The sequence below is a fragment of the Sciurus vulgaris genome (assembly GCF_902686455.1).
Source record: "Sciurus vulgaris genome assembly, chromosome: 12".
Lineage (NCBI taxonomy): Eukaryota > Metazoa > Chordata > Mammalia > Rodentia > Sciuridae > Sciurus > Sciurus vulgaris.
The window spans coordinates 113,860,467-113,878,613 of NC_136473.1; the positions used below are offsets into that span (position 1 = coordinate 113,860,467).

General features: G+C 45.8%; 1 protein-coding gene across 2 annotated transcripts in view; it reads right to left on the reverse strand.

Moving 5' to 3' along the window:
- Positions 1–15,061, reverse strand: part of PBX1 (PBX homeobox 1) — a 267,263-nt gene extending 252,202 nt beyond the window's left edge. For both annotated transcript variants that reach the window (XM_079107940.1, XM_079107939.1), the window contains exons 1-2: positions 14,172–15,061; positions 10,919–10,992 (exon numbers count right to left, since the gene is read on the reverse strand). In XM_079107940.1, coding sequence (XP_078964066.1) covers positions 10,919–10,992; positions 14,172–14,362 — 265 coding nt within the window. In that variant the 5' untranslated portion in view covers positions 14,363–15,061. The remainder of the gene's footprint in view (positions 1–10,918; positions 10,993–14,171) is intronic.
- Positions 15,062–18,147: the final 3,086 nt, after the last annotated feature.

Sequence of the window (18,147 nt, forward strand, 5' to 3'; positions counted from 1 at the left end):
GGTATGTTGGAAGGCCCGAACCTTCGAGTGTTCAAGAAATCAGACCAAGCTTAACAAAAACAAATGTCAAAGCTGTTTAAAGTACATCAAGGTTCTTGGGTTAAAAATCTCCCCAGGGCAAGATGACGCTCTCTCTGCAAGAGCCCACAGAGCGAAGAAGGGAGGGTTTCCGCGGTAACTTCGGATTATACGATTTAACCCATTTCAATACCATAAACCAGCAACTGGAATATGTACTGAAAGGCGCTGACCCGACACAGGGCCAACCAAGGAAGAAGCTGCAAATCAACGTGCGTGTATGTGAGCACACACTCGCCCACGTGCGCACACGCAGCTTCTGAATGTCACCTCCGTAAGTAAAACCACGGCCAGGCAGCCTGCGCCCTTCCCGCGGAAATGGAGGCTCCAGGCCCGGGGCAGGACCCCTGCAGGGCGCGGGCGTGGGTCCGGCACGCAGGCCTCGCCCGGGGCTGGTGCGCACGGCCACCGCCAGTGCCCGCAGGTGAGCTCCGGCTGGCTCGCGGGGCGCGGCCCTCTCCCAGCTGCGCAGAAGAGCGCGGCGGCGAAGGCGGTGGCGCGCGCGCTGCGCCCGACCGGCGAGGCCAGGCGAGGCCAAGCCAGGCGCCGAGCTGCGGGAGGAGACGCGCCCGGCCGCGGCCTGGGCCTCGGGGCGCGCGGGAGAGCGGCCCGCTGCCGGCGCGGGAGCCAGCGGGCGGGCGCGGGCCTCGCGGCCTCCCTGGGTCGCCGCGCCGGGTGTGCGGGTCTCCGCAGGACCCGCGCCTCGGCCCGGCCCGCCCAGCTCGGCTCTCCGCCCGAAAGGAGCGGCGCGTCTCAGACCCGAGCACGCGGCTCGCCCGGCCCCTCCGCGGCGTCGGCCCAGAAGTTTGATTTGGTGGAGCATGCCCTCCGACGCCCCGAGACCACGACGCGGGTCCTCCTGTCTACCCGGGCCGAGCAAACGCGCGCTCTCATCTCTCGGGTTTTTGTGCTGTTTGGGTTTTTCTTTCACGGGTTTCCCGGCTTCCTTCCCCCAGCTGGCCTCAGAGCGAGGCTGGTTTAATTTATTCCTCACACTACGTAGTTACTTCTCGGCCTTTACCCCGGGTGCAGCGCGCAGCCTCAACCACCCTGCCAGGCGGTCCCCTCCAAGGGGTGAGGGATCACAGGCGCCCTGGTAAGGAGGCGCACAAAGGAAAGCTGTGCGCGAGCTGCCCGTTCTTTGTTTTTAAATGTTTGTTAATGTACGCAGGGTGCGCGCCCCAGAGCCTCTGCATGCAAATGTGCAGGGAGGATTAAGGTCTGCAGCCTCAGATCCAGGAGGCCTTTCAGAAGGATGCAGGCTGCGCTCAACCAGTCTCAGAGAGGCTTTCTTTGTCAGGGACAAGAGATAAATGCAAAGTTTTAATTCTATTAACAATGGTAATTATAAGGATTCTGTTAGAGCGACCACACTTGAGGTCTCCAATCACCTAAAGCCCTCCCAAGGAAGGGCTGGCTGCTCTCCCTCCACCCAACCAGCACAGGCCGCTGGGTAAATGTATTCCTTTGACCTACTGGCAGATTCAGTCATCTCAAAGCAAGACAAATAGGTAAGTTTTTCTCTCACTCACTGGCCACACTTTCTTAGAGATGCAAGCACTTGATAAATATCCTCACTCGAAGTCTTCAGGAGCTTCCCCGAAACGTAGGGGGAAAACAAATATCAGTGTTACAGCTGAGGCCAGTGGTGGCCCAGTAACACCATAATTCCAGGGTGAAAACCAAACCAAGCTTCCTACTCTCCTGCCCTCCACCATGTGAACTCAAAGAGGATTCTGCACCCTGAAAGAGACTGAAAAGCACTTTCCAACAGCTTCAAAGGCTTCGTGCCGATGCACTACTAGCATTCAGACACCATCAACAAGGAGGTTAACCTGGGGCTGGTCTCAAACTGGCCTTACAATCCTGATCCTGAGTGCTTCAACCATAAGCATTTCTCAAATTCCACTAGTTTTTCTCTCCCCTTTGCCTTCTCCAAATGGCTTGATTGATGGACGTTCGACCACCACCACAGCCAGTTTTATGTGACTGTCCACAAAAGAGGCCAGGATTCTTAGGCTCAGTTAGAACTGCCATAACATAAAAAGGACTTTCCTTTCATCAAAGATCTCCCTCCGTCCCTCCTAGGAACCGAATCTCAGCAGGGGTCATGCTCATGACCCATGGAAAGGGGGATCAGATTAGTGGCTTTCTGGGGTCACCCATTCTGTAGACAAGAGAGCCCGAAACCAAGAGGTTAAATGGTGTTCTCAGAATAATATGCCAAGAGGGACTCTGTCGGCCCTGGGCCTTGGGACTCAGTGGTGTGGGACCTGGCAAACTTTTATCACACCATGGATTCTTCTGTACTTTGTTCCTGAATTTTGGCTAAAAAACCACAGTGGCTGTTTTGGCTCACACACCCTATTTTAGGGTGCCTTCCAGATTCCATTTCACTGATACAGAAACAAAGCATAAGATGAGGCAGTATGGAAAGAAAGAAAGAAAGAAAAGAGAAGGCATGCCGGGAGCCAGTCCATCCCATCACCCGCCGTGACCCTGGGGGTGCAGAGGCGCCCGGGTGCCAGCTACCCCGGAGCGTGCTGCCCACCAGGAACCACCCTCACATGCTGCAGATCTGCCAGATCAGGCGTGAGCAGGGAGCAACCACGCGTCTCCGTGGAATCCAAAGCCATGCCAAAAAAGGATCAGAGCGAAGACGGAGGCCACGACAACCACGCCACAGCAGGGCTGTCGGGGTGGCAGCCACTGCCACATGGGGCTGCCGAGCAGCTGCAATACAACCTCAGTGAGGGTTCCATGGATTCAAAGCCTTCACACAGAACAGAACCAAAGCACCTTGGCAATAATGCTCACGATGACTGCATGTTAAAACACATTAGGTCTATTTATGTCAAACTAAATGCATAATTAAAATTAATTCTGTTTCTTTCCATTTTTTTAAATAAGAGGGCTACTAGGAAATTTAAATCATTGAAGTCAAAGTTACATGAGGGTTCAGTGAATTCCCGTGGACTGTTCCCAGAACTCAGGCTGGAGGGGAGGGGGACTCAGGACGCCCTTTGCTGAGCTTTGTCCGACTCTTACTTTTCTCTCATACAGACAAATATTTCTCATAGAAGCAGGGTAAGCAAGCATTCCAGTGAGCCATGAAACTCCAGAGCAGGGCTGGTAAAACTTCCAACCCAAAGAGACAGGGCCAAAGTGCCAAGAGCAGTGGCCAACCATCTGAGATGGGGCTTGGGAACAACAGCAGTTCCCATTAGTTGAGCACATGGTTGAACCCTGTGCTGTGCATCAGGGTCCTGTTGGGCCCACCAAGCACCCTACACAACAGGAACCATCTTACTGTCCAGCCGAGGCTAAGGACTATTAAGTCCAACAATGTTGCAGGACGAGCTGAGATCCCACCCGGGTGCGTGGACTCAGGGCCTGGCTCTCTCACACTAGATTGCTACTCAGAATTCTCCCTTCTTTTCTCCAAGTGTCTTCCTCTCCAGGAACCTGACACCTGACATTCCAGCTTAGAGATTCATTCCTTTGACTTACTTTTCACCTCTTTACAATGCAAATTGTTCTGAAAGAAGCTTCACATAAATCCTGACCATGCATAATTCAAATCAAAAAATGTTTTCATAATATTTTCCCCTTACAGTAAGTATTGACCAAAGGACACGCACACACACACAAAAAAACACAATATAATCCTACTGTATAAGAAAAGAGATGTCCTTGATTGGAGAAAGTGGGGAAAGGGAATGAATGGGGAGCAGGGAAGACCGACAACCTGACCTGAGAACACACCTTTCACCCATAGTTCAGGTTAGCGTGCAGAGAGCTTTTTAAAAAACATTGGTTGTACCTCAATAAAGCTGTAGAAGAGGGAAAAAAAGTAGAAGGAGGAAATGAAGAGCAGGAGAAAAAGAAGGCAGCATGCACTGCAGACAATCGGGAAAGTGTTTGGGGGTTTCTCAAAACCCAAACATAGTGTCAGCAATGACCCAGCAACTCCACTCCTACATCCAGACAAAATATGTCCACACACAAAAATCTGTATGCAAACGTGCACAGCGTCATTCCCAAGAGCCCCGAGGTAGAGATGGCTTGTGCACCCTCAGCTGGTGAACAGAGGAATCAGTGAGGTGCACCCGCACAGTGGCATATTATCTGGCTATGAAAAAGGCATGAGGTGCAGCCACAGGCTGCCACGCGTGGACAGACCCGAGCACAGGCTAAGCAGAAGGGTCAGGGTGCACTTGAGGTGCGGTGGTCCAACATGAAAGGTTCAGAATAGGCAGAATCCACAGACAGAATGCTGAAGGTTCTGCTGAGGAGCTAGCAAAGGAGAAATGGTGACTGACTGGCAATGATGTGGGGTGAGTGGGGTTAAAATGTCCTGACATTAGACTGTGGTGATGAGCACCCCACTTTGTGAATATCCAAAAACTACTGAATCGTTCTTTTTTTTTTTTTTTTTTAATGGATGAATTTCATGGGGTAAAAAACAAACCTCAAGAAACCTGTGAAAACAGAGAATAAGCCTGTTATGTGTCACGGCTCTCCTATGACAAAGATAGTACTTTCTTAAGTAAGGAACATCTCAGGAAGACAAGAAAAGGTCAAGTTGCCCTGGATTCACTTTATGCTACTTCTCCTGCCCAGAGCCCCAGCAGGTCAGATGCATGGGCCTCTGTGACTTCAGAGAGAAAGTATTTGTGACTGTGACCACTCGGCCTCTCCAGCTGCCAGGACTCAGGCAACGCCGTCACTAATGCATGTGATTCTAGCTGTTGAGGTGGTTCCTGTCCCGTCTGTAGGTAATTAAAAAATCTTTGTCTCTGCAGTTCCCTGCTCTCTTTCCCCCTCTCCTTCCACCCTAGTCCCAGCCTTCTGGCCAGATACAGCTAATTTTCACTTTAAGAGAATGGCAAGAGAAACAAAAGGAAGCAAATCTTAAATTCAGCAATTTTTGTCTCTTTTCGGCATGGAATTTTTGTCTTGGAATTGGCTCAGTCTTTAGGGACCATCTGGTGTAAGCCTCTTTTTCATGTAAGAAAACAAGGACAGAAATAATAAAAGCCAACAGCCACAGACTGTGCCAGGCACTGTGATTTACATACATGACCTCATTTAGTCCTCCAACAACCCTTTGAGATGCTATCACTATGATCTCTATTTCATAGATAAGGAAAAGGAGGCACAGAGAGGCTTAGTTACATGAATAACAACACAGAAATGAGAAGTCACAGATCTAGGACACAAACCCAAGAAGTCTGTTTTACAGGCCAATTCCTAACACCATTAAGGTAGTTTCTCCTCATATAAATAATTTGCCTATGGTCTCAGAACTACATAGAGAAAGTCCAGGTGAGCATGAAGTGAGCCACCACCCCAAGGCCCATTCGATGACAGAAGTTCCAGAGGACTTAGGTGCAGCTACAGCATAAACTCAAAAGGATGGACTTCCCACCTGCTGTGGTCTTGATTTCATGCATAACTGAGGGACTGAAACCCTTCTAGTGGGCGAGGTGGCCTTGTTCTGTCATCACAAGACACAGGTCCCATGATCTTATGACAATCGATACCTGTATTTTCTTTATTCTTCTGGGAATCACCCTGCCACGGTTCTGAGAAGTGTCATCCCTGAGAGGCAGATAGGGCAGAGCTGTGGACAGAACCCCACCATTTAGTCGTGGACACCTAGATCATGTCTCTTTGTCCAGGAAGAGTTAATGCAAGGACAAACTGAAATGGGGTAGAATATGAGTTTTGAGGTAATTTATTCTATGAAACACAGCATCTTTTATTTATATAGCCCCGGGAACTCCAAGGGCTTTGCAAATGACTCGTTTGCCCTCCGTCTATCCTGCCCATCAATGACTGTGTTCCCTGGCTCTCACACGAGTTCGGGTGAGGAGCAGACCTGGAGCCAGGGTGGTGTAGTCCTCCAACCCAGGTCAACTGGGCAACACCCGGTGGCGCTTCTCCAGGTCATATCAAAATGATGGACCTGGACCTCGCTTTCTGCTTCTGCCTCATGGTGCTTTCAGTGAGCTTTTTTTTTTTTTTTTTTTTTTAAAGAAAATCAATAAACATATATTGACATCTACTTCACTAAGTTCAAACATAGCAGCTTCCATCTAAAAGATGCTTGAAATCAAAAATATGGATAAGCTTTCCTAAGGCATGCAAGTAAACTATGTTTCACAATAAGCCAGGTTTATGCTTTAAAAATAAAATTAAAATGCCTTCCTATTTATGTGTGTTCAATACCTAGGTTTCGATTTGTCTATTTGGAGATATTTTTGCAATTTTGCCAAAAATGTGGAAAAGTTCATAATGCCAATAGAACAGGCAGTGGCTGCAGAGGCAGCACCCCGCCCCACCCGCCAGGCTGGCTCCCCGCTCCCCAGCCCCAGGCCACAGCTTCCTCCGCACTGCCCCTCACAAGCCACGCCCAGTCTCCAGGAGAATCTCCTGGCAGCTCTGACCAAGCCCTCCCCACACCCTTCTCCCCACCTCTCAAAAGCCAGCGTTTTTCTAAGCCCACTTGTGAAACATGGAGTCCAGGAAGACACCTGGAGAAGGGGCCTTCTGGTCCAGAGCTCACCCTGGGGCCTGGCCTGCGATTCCCAGAGATGCGCTCTAAGTCTAGAGCCACGCAGAAAATTTTCTCCACCACCACCTGCCACCTAACGACAGGGCGCCCCGCTAAACCCGACCTGCAGCTTCCCTTCAGTTGTCCCTTCTCTCTTCTTAGTCCCCACTTCCAAAAAAGGAACAATGATAATACATAAAAGAATAAAAAAGAAAAAGAAGAAAGAAAGAAGGACCAAATTTTTATATTCTCTTATTAGAAAAATAAAAATTTGCATTTACCTGGTACAGATGAGCTTCTAAAAAGTTACTCCTGCCTCAAGTCCGAAAGAATCTGATCTGGGCTGTTCTAAACTCCCTGAAGTTATTTCAGTCTGTTCTGCTCACGGACTAAAGCCATCAGAATTACTCCCTGCAATATACAGCTTGAAGGGCCTCTCCTCTCTCTCTCTCTCTCTCTCTCTCTCTCTCTCTCTCTCTCTCTCTCTCTCTCTCACACACACACACACACACACACACACACACGGATGCGAGCACATACACACATTATTCTTCAATGCTTTTAAGAGGAGAGGAGAGGAGGGGAGAGGAGTAGAAGTCCCATAATGTAATTGCTATATTAAAAAGAAGAGTCAGGCAAGAATAATAAGGGAGGTGTCAAAAAGAAATACAGTAGTAGACTTAAAAACACCCCACGGTTCCGTGATGGGGGTGTTAATTGAACACGGCAAAAGGAAAGAGAGAACAAAGGGTGTTGAAGAAGCAAAAAACAATTTTTTAACCTCCTCCAATTATACGACTTAACTTCAGTATAGATTATGCACTGAGGACAATTGGCTGGAAAGCACCACATATAGCTATTATATTCTGAAATTAAAAACTATTCACAACAATTGCAACTATTCATTGCTATCTGTAAATATTCTTCTTAGTAAATGGCATCTAAATTTTTTTCTTTTTGTAATTTTTAAACCCGCATGATTTTGACACAGAAATAAAAATTTAAGAATAAAGAAATGTTTAAAAACATATTCTGGGTTTTTTTTTTTTTTTTTTTTCCTTTCTCTCTCTCTCTCTCTCTCTCTCTCTCTCTCTGAGAACTTCAACACGCTGGCTTTTCCTCCCTCCTCGTGCATCCCACCTCCCAGTTGCCACCACATACACCTGTGCAAAACTGAGCTCCCCTAATGTCAGAAAACAAGGAAGGGTTCTTAAAAAACAAAAGAAAATGTGATATTAAAAGGTTCAAAACTGCACACTGAGTCTCCCTGTTCCCAGAATGAGCGCGCAGATAAAAGCCCTTGAAATGTTCACCACTGAGGGTCTTGACAGGGTTTTCTCGCTGCTGCCTGAAATGTGCCACCCAAGCTTTCTTCTGGCATTCTTTTATCTTGGCTTTTATTTTTAAAAAGCAAAAAAAGGATCAAAATAAAAACTTACTCACACTCTGAAGCAAGAAGACACATGGATTCCTCTTTTTCAAGTATCCCCACAGTAATTTCTGACTTAAATACCCATCAATCAACTGTAATTCAGACCGCGCTGCCTACCTTAGGTATTTCACGCATGTGTTTTTGAAAGTTCCAAAAGGTTGGCGAGACATTCTAGCTCATTTTCCTGGTTATTTCTGAGTCTCCCGACGAAAGTCAGACCCAGAAACCAAAAGGCCAAGCGGCAAGTGGATGCACCCTCCAGGTTCCCGGCTGGAGCTCTGCAGGAGAGCCAGATGTGTGAACTTCAGGTTAGGGGACAACAAGCGCTCCAGTCCATTACACCAGGTGACCTCTTCGGGGCCTGGGTGGACGCGCAGAGCACCGCTACCACCAAGGGGCTGGAAAGCCAGGGCAGGGAAGGTGCCAGGCAGTGACGAAAGCAGGACCTGCTCCCCATCGCTCTACTCAGCATCGAGAGGCCAGAGGGGGAGCGCGCACAGCCTTACAGACCATCACCCGTGCAGAGCCTCTGAGCAGCCAAGTGACTGCTAGAGGGTCAAAGGGCTCTCCCAGCACCCCGCAGCTGCCTGCAGCCTACCTTCAACAGGACCCTCTCATCCTGCAACTCTCCTTCCTTCAACCCCTCCACCCTCACGCTGAAGACCAGGAGGGAGGGAAATCTCTTTTTTAACTTTCATCCAAGGGTGTCCTCTCAGTTGCAAACTCTGGGTGTGTGTGTGTGTTTCTTAATGGAAGGCACAACAATCCTTAAACTTTCAATTTACATTATTTTATCAGCTATTTTTTAAAATACATTATTCTAGACAAAACACACAAGTACTTTAACTTGGATATTTTCTTGAATTTCCAAACATGAAGTGTTGACATAAAATTTTAAAAACCAAAATATGTATCTCAAGCATAAATCCATCTTTAAAATGTTATTTAGGCTACTACGCGTGCTTTGCACCTCTAGGCCTCAGCAATATCAACAAGGTGCCAACTCCTTGGCCCCCACCCTAACAGGATCTTGACTCACATCCACCCATTTGATCTACTGCCTCAGTAGGTTTCAATTAGGAGAGTAGAAGTCAACACTCTGGCCATAATGTACATGTAAGCGCCCTGACAGGTTTCTTCTCCATAAAAACCTGAAAAAAGTATCTTCAAAAATAAACTCTCAGTCTGGACTATTACATATTCCTTTCTATTTGAGAATGTATTTGATGAACCAAGATCAGCAGAAACTCATACTTAATTAGAAGAAAATTTTAACAAACCCAGTAGTAAAAGTAAGTAATCATTAGTGATCAAAGAAAAAGGACGAAAAAAGAAGAGAAAAAAAATATATATATATATACATATACACACTGAAATGTCCTAATTTTGGGTTAAGAGAAAAAAAAATCTAAAAATGGTTACAGACTGAGAAAAGCCCTGTGATATTTGTATGCACAATCCATAAGTCTCCTCGGAGGTATCTCACAGCCAAAAATGCAATTAGCAGTTTGCAATAAGGTCCCTCTTTGGCGCAAGGACCTGGAGGACAAGCAGGTCTGAGCAGAACTTCCCGGGTGCTTTGTCTGGTGTGCCACGCAAGCCATAAATAACACCCAGCAAAGAGCTGCTCGCTAATTTCATGTACATTTGAAACCCAAGTAATCATGAATCCCATCAACAGTCACATCTTGAAACGATTTAGTTTTTAAAGGAGAAACGCAGAAAGCTCCCAAAAAGAAAGCCACAGTGGCGCCGGCCCTGCCCCCTCCTGTGTGGCTATCAATGTATATCAGCTGGGCATGCAATCATATTTATTGTCACTTTCATTCATGTCATGCCCTTGCTTATATGGTTGAGATATGAATTATTGACTGTTTCACTCCTTGTTGTAAGAAATAAATAAATAAGGAGGACGTCAGGTAGTTTGCGCTGCTTTAAAGCAAGCAGGAGTCAGCGTCCAGCAAGAGTTCGGGCTTTATGTGACCGGCGTCTCTCCTCCCTGTGCCCTGGTTTCAGACTGCCTTCCAAACTCTTTCTTCTTACAAGGGAGAGATTTAGCCACTTTGGAAAATTAAGGATTAAAGTAAACAAACAAGAGGAGATTGCTAAATGTCCTTCCCAGGGCACCTGCTATGTAAGAACACCTCTGATTGATGACTGCTATTTTTTAATTGTTGCTTTAAAATTTAAATGCCCTCCTGGGGTGTGTTATAAGTGTGTTAGTCCATGATATGAGGCCTAGGAAGTAGAACAGCAACAGCCAGTGGTCTCCAGGCAGGGCGCTCTACCTTTCTCCCGCTAGGAAATCACAGGCCAAACACTGAGAGGTGATGTTGGGAGGTGCTTCCCACAAAGGTATCTGACAACACTCTCTTGACAGCCTCTAGCCTGACACTTCATGTAATTATAAGCAAAAGAGAAAAAAAAAAAAAAAAAGAAAGAAAGAAACTTTAAACCGTTCCACCCCGGCCCAACTCCACAAAATAAATTGGGGTTTTAATTACGGGACAAAGTACATTCTTTCGGGAAATGGACACTTTCCTATTTTTCCTTAAAGACACACCATTCTCCAGATTGCCCTTCAGAACCTGTGTTTTAGTCCCAATTTCCAAAAAGGTGGGGAGGGAGTTAAGAAATATAAACCTGTACTACTTGAAAACAACTGTCAAAGAAACTTGATTACTTTTTTTTACAGAAAGCAGGACTAGGACTTGCTATTAGGGTATGTGGTCAATCTTGACTGTACTTTCATTCTGAAATTTTAATATTTAAATAAGACATTCATGAGTGCAGGTTAAGTGATTCAATTGGCCGAAGAAAATGCCAAAATGTTGGATTCTCATTCCTACCTGTTTTCTCTTTGATTTCACACAACACATTAAACAAGGCAGGCTTCATTCTGTGGCAGTTTAAAGCATGTTTTCTGTAAGAAAAAACAACAACATGATAGCTTAGGTGGACTCTCAAGACCAAACTGCTGAGAACGCACAGGGGAATCTGAGCATTTAGCCAAAATTATATACCAAGTACAACTCTGCGGCACGCTTCACTTGTTTTTATGACGTAATATACCGAAGTCCCGCCACAGAAAAAGAAATAATGCTAATTAGCAGTGAGAGAATAGGGATTTAACTACAGAACAGAACTAACCTAAATTATGCCCATTTAGGGAATTTTTAAAAGTAGTTTAATCAAAGTGGAATTTTGAAACCAATAATGCTATACAGGACAGCGAATGCAGCAAAGCCAAATGCACAGGTTAACACTTTTGCAAAATCCATGCAACGACCTCAGCCTAGAAGCTGTCTGCTTCTCCGTCTGCATGTGTATGTTCAAATTTAATTCATCCATGTGTTCGAATTCATTCCGCAGATGCCCCTGTATTCTCATAAACACAAGATGCTTGAAAGGTCTTCTGAGCAGAACTGTCAATTTATAAAATTTCAGTCCCCAAGTTAAAGAGTATGGAAATGCACTGCCCGGGGGCAAACATGCCCATATGGGGTAAATTCATTTCTCTGTGCTCACATTATGCCTCTTGTGCATACACCGCTTATTTGCAGGTGTTGAAATTCAATTATTTACAATTAGGACCTTCCACCCATTGGGGAAAAAAATAAATACGATTTTGCCTTTTAGATTAGAGATTGACCTGGTTCTTGTGTTTGAGTGTTTGTATTCAGAATGCACTTGAGGAAGAAAACAATACCTTCCCTCTACTTTATCATGAAATCACTTAGAAGAATGATAGTGCTTTGGAAACAAAATACTGATCGTATCAGCTCTCAGTCAAGGGAATTCTGTTTACTAATTAAAATTATGTGTAAAGATAACTGGAAACCCCTAGCATTTAAAACACATGCAATTCTTTTTTAATTCCTTTGAAAGTTAAAAAAAAAAAAAAAATCCCACACACAAACACAACCTGGAGAAGAGCAGGTTACAAGCATACTCTATACACCGAGCAGGTTACAAGCATACTCTATACACCGTACAGCAGAGGAGTAGTAAACTCACAATACATTGCATCTAAAACAGTAATGTTTACCTTGGAATCAACAAATATACACTAGAAAGGAAAAGAAGGACATTGCATCTGCCAAGTGGAGTTACAATGTTCAACCAAACAGAGAGCTTAGTCGTGATTAAGTCAGTTCTCGTGTGGGGTGAAAAAGAGATGGGAAAGACTAATGTATTTGGATCTTCCTGAGTCTTTAAAAATAGTTTTCACTAATTGTATTCTTGTGGATAGGCCCAGCTGCAAACAAAAAAATTCCACAGAGTTATATGGAAATAGTGCATTTCCACCACACACATATGGGATTATAGAGGGAGACCTGAAGATTTCCCTGTCCCCAAATTGTATCTGGTCTCTCAGCTTTTAGGCCAATGAAGCGGGAACCTGCTGAGAGCTGTTTGTCCTCAGTTTCACAAAAAAAGAGGGACTGAATCTCGGCAAAGTAGTGAGTGTCTGCTCGGACTGGCCTTCCACTTCACCAACTTGTTAGTAAACCAGTTTACTGCTATGTCTGAGTGTATTTTTCTGGAACAATGTAATGGAGAAATCTGTTCCAATTCAAAAGAGAATTGCCAGTGGGAAATATTCCACTTGCCATACCTATTAGCTTTTCTTTAGATGATAAAATTCAAAAAGAGCACCAAAAATTTTAAAAAGCCTTTCTTCTATTAAAAAATAGAATAGTCTGAGTCTTTAACACTCCTAAGTTTCCAAGCACCCGTGAACCTTAGTCCTCTTGAGTTTACATGTCGCATGTGCGTGCAGCTATAACACTGTGTAATTCATAACATCCAGGTTCTTATCTGCTTCCTCTCATTTTCTCAACTCAAAATTCTGTTTCCCTTAGAAAAAATTACATATCATGTTTTCTCCAAATAACTGAGTCACTTGAGTTATAGTAATTTTGTATATATGTTTAAAAGATTTTCAAAGCACACGCACAAAAAAACACTGTGGAGATTTAACAAAGCTGGGTAACTGCATAGGCATATGTGGTCATTAGATTTTTTAAAATTCTTTGGAGTTCGGCCTTGAGCAAGATGTTAGTGGGCTGCTACTTTATTTGTGTCTTATTTTGGAAGAGAATATTCTGTAAATACTTGAGACGAGAACGGTATGCCTGGTGGTGGGTTAAGTTTGGAAGGTACAGTTTCTTTATTATTTTTCTCTGATGAAGATGTTCATGTCCTATGGTACTGGAATACCCCAAAATTCAAACTGCTTTCATTTCTCTTTAGCTGCATCCTATGTAGCCTTGCGAGAAGCAGGGGTGAAGGAGCAAGCTTGATTTCTGTCCCTCCACCCTTTTTTAAAGGATCCTACATAACTGTGTCATGGAAGGTTAGTAAACCTACTCAAATTAGAAGACAATGAAGTTAAAGTAAAAATTCAAGTCTCGTAAAACTAGCAAATATGCTTAAAAGCAAAACTATCTTTTTTCTTTCTTTCCATTAGCTTCTTCTAAAAACAGAATTAAGTGAATGTAAAATATTTTCTGTATAGCTGACAATTACTGACAAAGAAATACCCTGCTTTTTCTTGTCTGCTTGTTTTGGATTGGGCAGGGGTGAGAAGGAAGAAAAGATAAAAATTAATTTTGGAGGGGTAAGTCAAGAAAGAAAACCGAACTCACTGAATTTGCTAGGGAGTCAGCTAAATTAGCAAATAAAGTGTTCTCGGGACATTTTATTCTGTAATGTTAGGCAGTGCCTCAACACGAAGGCGAGGACTGCTGCTCCGAACTTGACAATTCTGCTCCCTTACACTTTTTTAAAGCAGTAAAAAGTGCCGAGGCCGCTTTTGGATCAGTTGGCAGCACCCGGCCAGCCTGTTTGTGTGGATATGTACGAATGCCTCTGTACACACACGCAGTGTGCAAGCCACATCACGGCACGGCGACCACACTTTCGATAACAACGCTTCTTCAAATTCTGCTCCTCCGCCATGTAGTCGCTTGTCAAAATGGGGAAAGAAATAACATTTTAAAAGAAAGCGCTGTGGTGATTCGGTTCCCATTGTTTCCCCCTGCGAGAGGGAGAAAAACAAAAAACCCCAAGAAAGGAAAAGAAAAGCCTCCATCTCACCTGGCCTGCGCCTCGTCCAAACTCTGGTCCGTGATGGTCATGATCTGCTGTAAGATGTCTCCGATGTCCTGCTTCCTCCCGCCCTCCCCCTCGGTCCCGCCGGCCCCGTCCTGCAAGTGCTGGGACAGGCCCGGGTGTCCGGCCATCCCGACCCCAGCGTGGGAATGCATCAGCCGGGGCTGCTCGTCCATCTCCGAAGGCTAGGCAGCCCCCGGCTCTCCTCTGCTGCTCCTCGGCTCGGCTCCGGGGAAGCACCGAGGCTTTTTATCCTCCAAGCTGCCTTCAAATCCTTTTCAGGATAAACAGGGACGGGGAAAAAGAAGACCAAAAGAAAAAAAAATCCCTTTGCCTCTTTAGAGGATGGTGGGAGGATGGGGAGCGGGGAGGGGGAGGGGGCGTGAGGGGGTTGCGGGGTGAGGGTGGGGACAAGGGCTGATGGGGAAGGGTGTTGACTCCAAAAAGCAAGAAAAATAAACCACCTTCCCACTTGGCGAAAAGAAATCAGAGCTGGCTTTTGGTTTTCAGTCCGATCTCCTTTGCAAGGCAGAAATGGGCTCCCGGCGCTTAAATCTGTGGCTTAATCCTTTTGCAAATATGCATTGATCGGGAGAAAGGAGAGGAAGGCAGGGGGATTGCAATGCAAACTTTCCCCCCACCCCCCGCTGCCCCCCACCCCCACTCCGGGCCAGAGTGATCTCAAAGGGGGTGGGCTGTTGCAAAAGCCAGATCTCCCCCAGCCGCCGCGGCAGGCAAAGCACAGGCTCTCTCCTCCTCCGTGTCTCTGCAAACTCCAGCGGCCCCGTCAGCCTCCTGCTTTTGTTTAGCTCAGGCTCAGGACTCCAGAAACATATACAGAAAGCCACAGCCTGCTAGGAGGCGGCGGCGAAGGAGGAGGAGGACGGGAAGGAGGAGAGGGGAGGGGGCCGCGGGGGGCGGGGCGGGGCGGGCCCTGGAGCCCCGCCCCGAACCCTGATTGGTTGCTCTGGAAGCGAGGGCCCCGCCCCGCGCCCCGCCGCGCCTCCCCCGCCGCCGCCTCCGCTCCTCCTCGCCCGGCGCGCTGTCAATCAGAGTTCAGAGGTGGGCCGGGAGGAGGCGAGCGCCGGCCTCCGGCCCTTAAAGGTGCCCGCTTACAGCAGCTGGACTCTGGGCTTCCTCTTCTTTCGCCGGCCTCTCTTGGGTTGCGTCTTTGAGGAAAACGTGGCTCCTCTTAAACGCAAACCTATAAAATTAACAGGAAAGAACACAGACGGTGTGGATCCCTCCGCCTCACCCTGGTTTTCTTTTGCTGCAGCACTGCATTTAAAACTTGATTCTTTTAAATCCTCAGGGAAACAGTTGAGAGCAAGTTTGTCAGCACAAAGTAGTTATGAAACACAGCCAAGCGGTTAATATGATTAATAACGATCTCTAATAAATGGAAGAAGTAATAGTAGACAAAAAAAAAAAAAAAAAACTCTATTGTAACAAAGTTAGAATGCACACCAAACTGTCAATTTTGTGGCACGAAAACTGAATTATGGACTATGAAACCAAATAAATTTGAAGAAAAAGAGATGAATAAATAAGTTCACCAAATGAAACTAACTCAACATTTCTCTTGCCCCTAGGGGAAATTAGTTATTTGGCTTAAATACTTAATAAAGAAATGCATTATCACAGTCTGTTTCTAGTTTTTAATATAGTCTAATAAGCATTATTAACTGGCAGAAGAAATGAACTGACATTTATTGAATGCCTACTATGCACAAAGTAATTTACATGAGTTATTTTATTTAATTCCCAAGGCATCTCTCTGAGTTATGGATTTTTATTTGCATTTTACAGAAAGAAAACAGAAAGGTTGAATAACTTGTTCCAAGTCCACAGTTGTCCAGTGTCAAGGCTGTAATTCAAAGCTGGGTGCCGCTCCCTGCAAAGACATCTTGTTCCACTGTCAATCTGCCTCAAAGCTAACAGCAAAGTGCAACTGAAGGAAAAATGTGTTTTGTATGTATTCCCTGTGTAGTTTGAAAACAGATTTAAGGTAATTAAAGGACTTACTTGAACAAGATGGCTCAGATTGAAAAATGAGTAGGAAAAAATTAGTTAAATAAGTACAGAAAATGGAATCAGGAAGAAAGCCAGTAAGAAACTCCTTGCTAGAGCCCAGTGCCATAGCTGCAGAGTGACCATGAACTTGCCGCCAGTCTTTTCCTTAGGCCAGACAGGAGGGAGCATCTGAGTGGGCACACAGTTACAATGCCCATAAAATCCATTAGCAGGTCAGTCTCCTAGGACATGCCCAGCACAGTGTGGAGCATAAATATTCTAGTGCATAGCCAGCCCTCTCCCTGGATGGCACTATCACCAAAGGAAACACTTTGGACTACTGTAAACCTCAGCGTGGCCAATCTGCAAAATGGAGCCGCTTGCCAGGCCCTTGGAGATCCTCACGTAAAACATCACTCTTCTCATTTCATCAGTCCTCTGCAAAAGCTTGGCAAGATAAGGGGCACTCCTGGAGGCATTTAAAAGCGTTCTTAAGGAGCTGCTTGGCGCTTGCTGGTCTGCGGGCACGCGGTAGGGAGCATTAAGTGGAATCACAACGGCGTATTACCTGATAACAATTATTTTACTCATATATGAAGGCTGACTTGTAAGCTATTTTTTAAATCAACACTAATCAAAAGTTGAGCACAAAACTACCTACTCAAATCATGTATCAATCACAGCAGGTGAGAGTTAGCGGATCCCTTACATCTTAAAGCATGAAAAGCACTCAACCCAGGGCCTGTAAGAAATCAGTTTGGGAGTAATTAATTCTAACAGCAAGTCCAATAAACACTCGCCAGGCACAGTATTGGAAAAGGTGCCATCAATACCAGAAGATCACAAGAATAGCTAATATTTACTGAGCACTTACTACAGTGAGTTATTCTAGTCATGGTTCTGTGTTAATTGAATCTCCACAACCACCACAGAAGCATTGTTACGCTTTTAGTCATTGCTCTCCAGCGCTGCCCAAACGTATTTCCATATAAAATAAATGCTCCCCGATACGGTTAGAGTGGGCTAGTGGAATCTGAGGTCTGCCTAAGGGGCAGTGGATGAAGGACAGTCTAATGCATCTCTCCACGCACAGTGGGAGTGCTGTGGAGAGCAGGCCGGGTAGACACTGGAGAGCAGCGTCTTGGCTTTACTCGGGGGACACTGAAAAAGCCCTGAGACAAGCTGTTCTCTCTGAACAGGGAGCAGAAGGGCATGTTCCAGGAAGTTACCTGGTCGCCCCACCCAGGGCCTAGGATCATCTGGTTGCCCAGTCATTTCAGAAAGGAAGAAGAAATTAGCAAAACAAATCAGGAAGGTGACAGCAGAATGGAAAGGAGAGGACAATTATGAGAACATTTTTCCAGGTTAAGCGGATGGAATTGGATCTTGATTTGAGGTGAGTGGGAAGGACAAAGGGGCCAGTTTCTAGTTTGAGGGAGAGGAGTGTCGTAGCATCAATGCAGTGACGTGGGACAGTTCACAGAGTGCTGACCACTTCTTGGCCCTTGTCACACGCTGCCACTCACTTTTAACACTTTAGCACCAAGGGCAATACTTCCTGCCTGCAGATGGAGAACCTGAGACTGAGTTGAACGGCCAGGCGGGGCGTCATTGTGCATTGCTCCGTGGCTGGACATGCTGGGTGGCTGCTTTACTGTGTGAACAGGGTACAACCTAACACACTAACACAAAGGTGACGTTGTCATAGTTCCAAGTGCTAAGTCCGTCCTTGGCCAAGGCTTCGTCCTGCATGCTGACTGTGGGCTGTAGAGACTTTTTCTTAAATGCATTACAGAGAATGAAGGAGGTCAAAACGAGCAACTGTCTTCAGTGAAATGGAACTAAAATTTAGGATCTTCTTTTATCTTCACTAAGAAACTTATTAAAGTGGGCTCTGAGGATAAATCTACTACGCATGCAAGTTCTCCATTGTTTGGATGGTGACAAG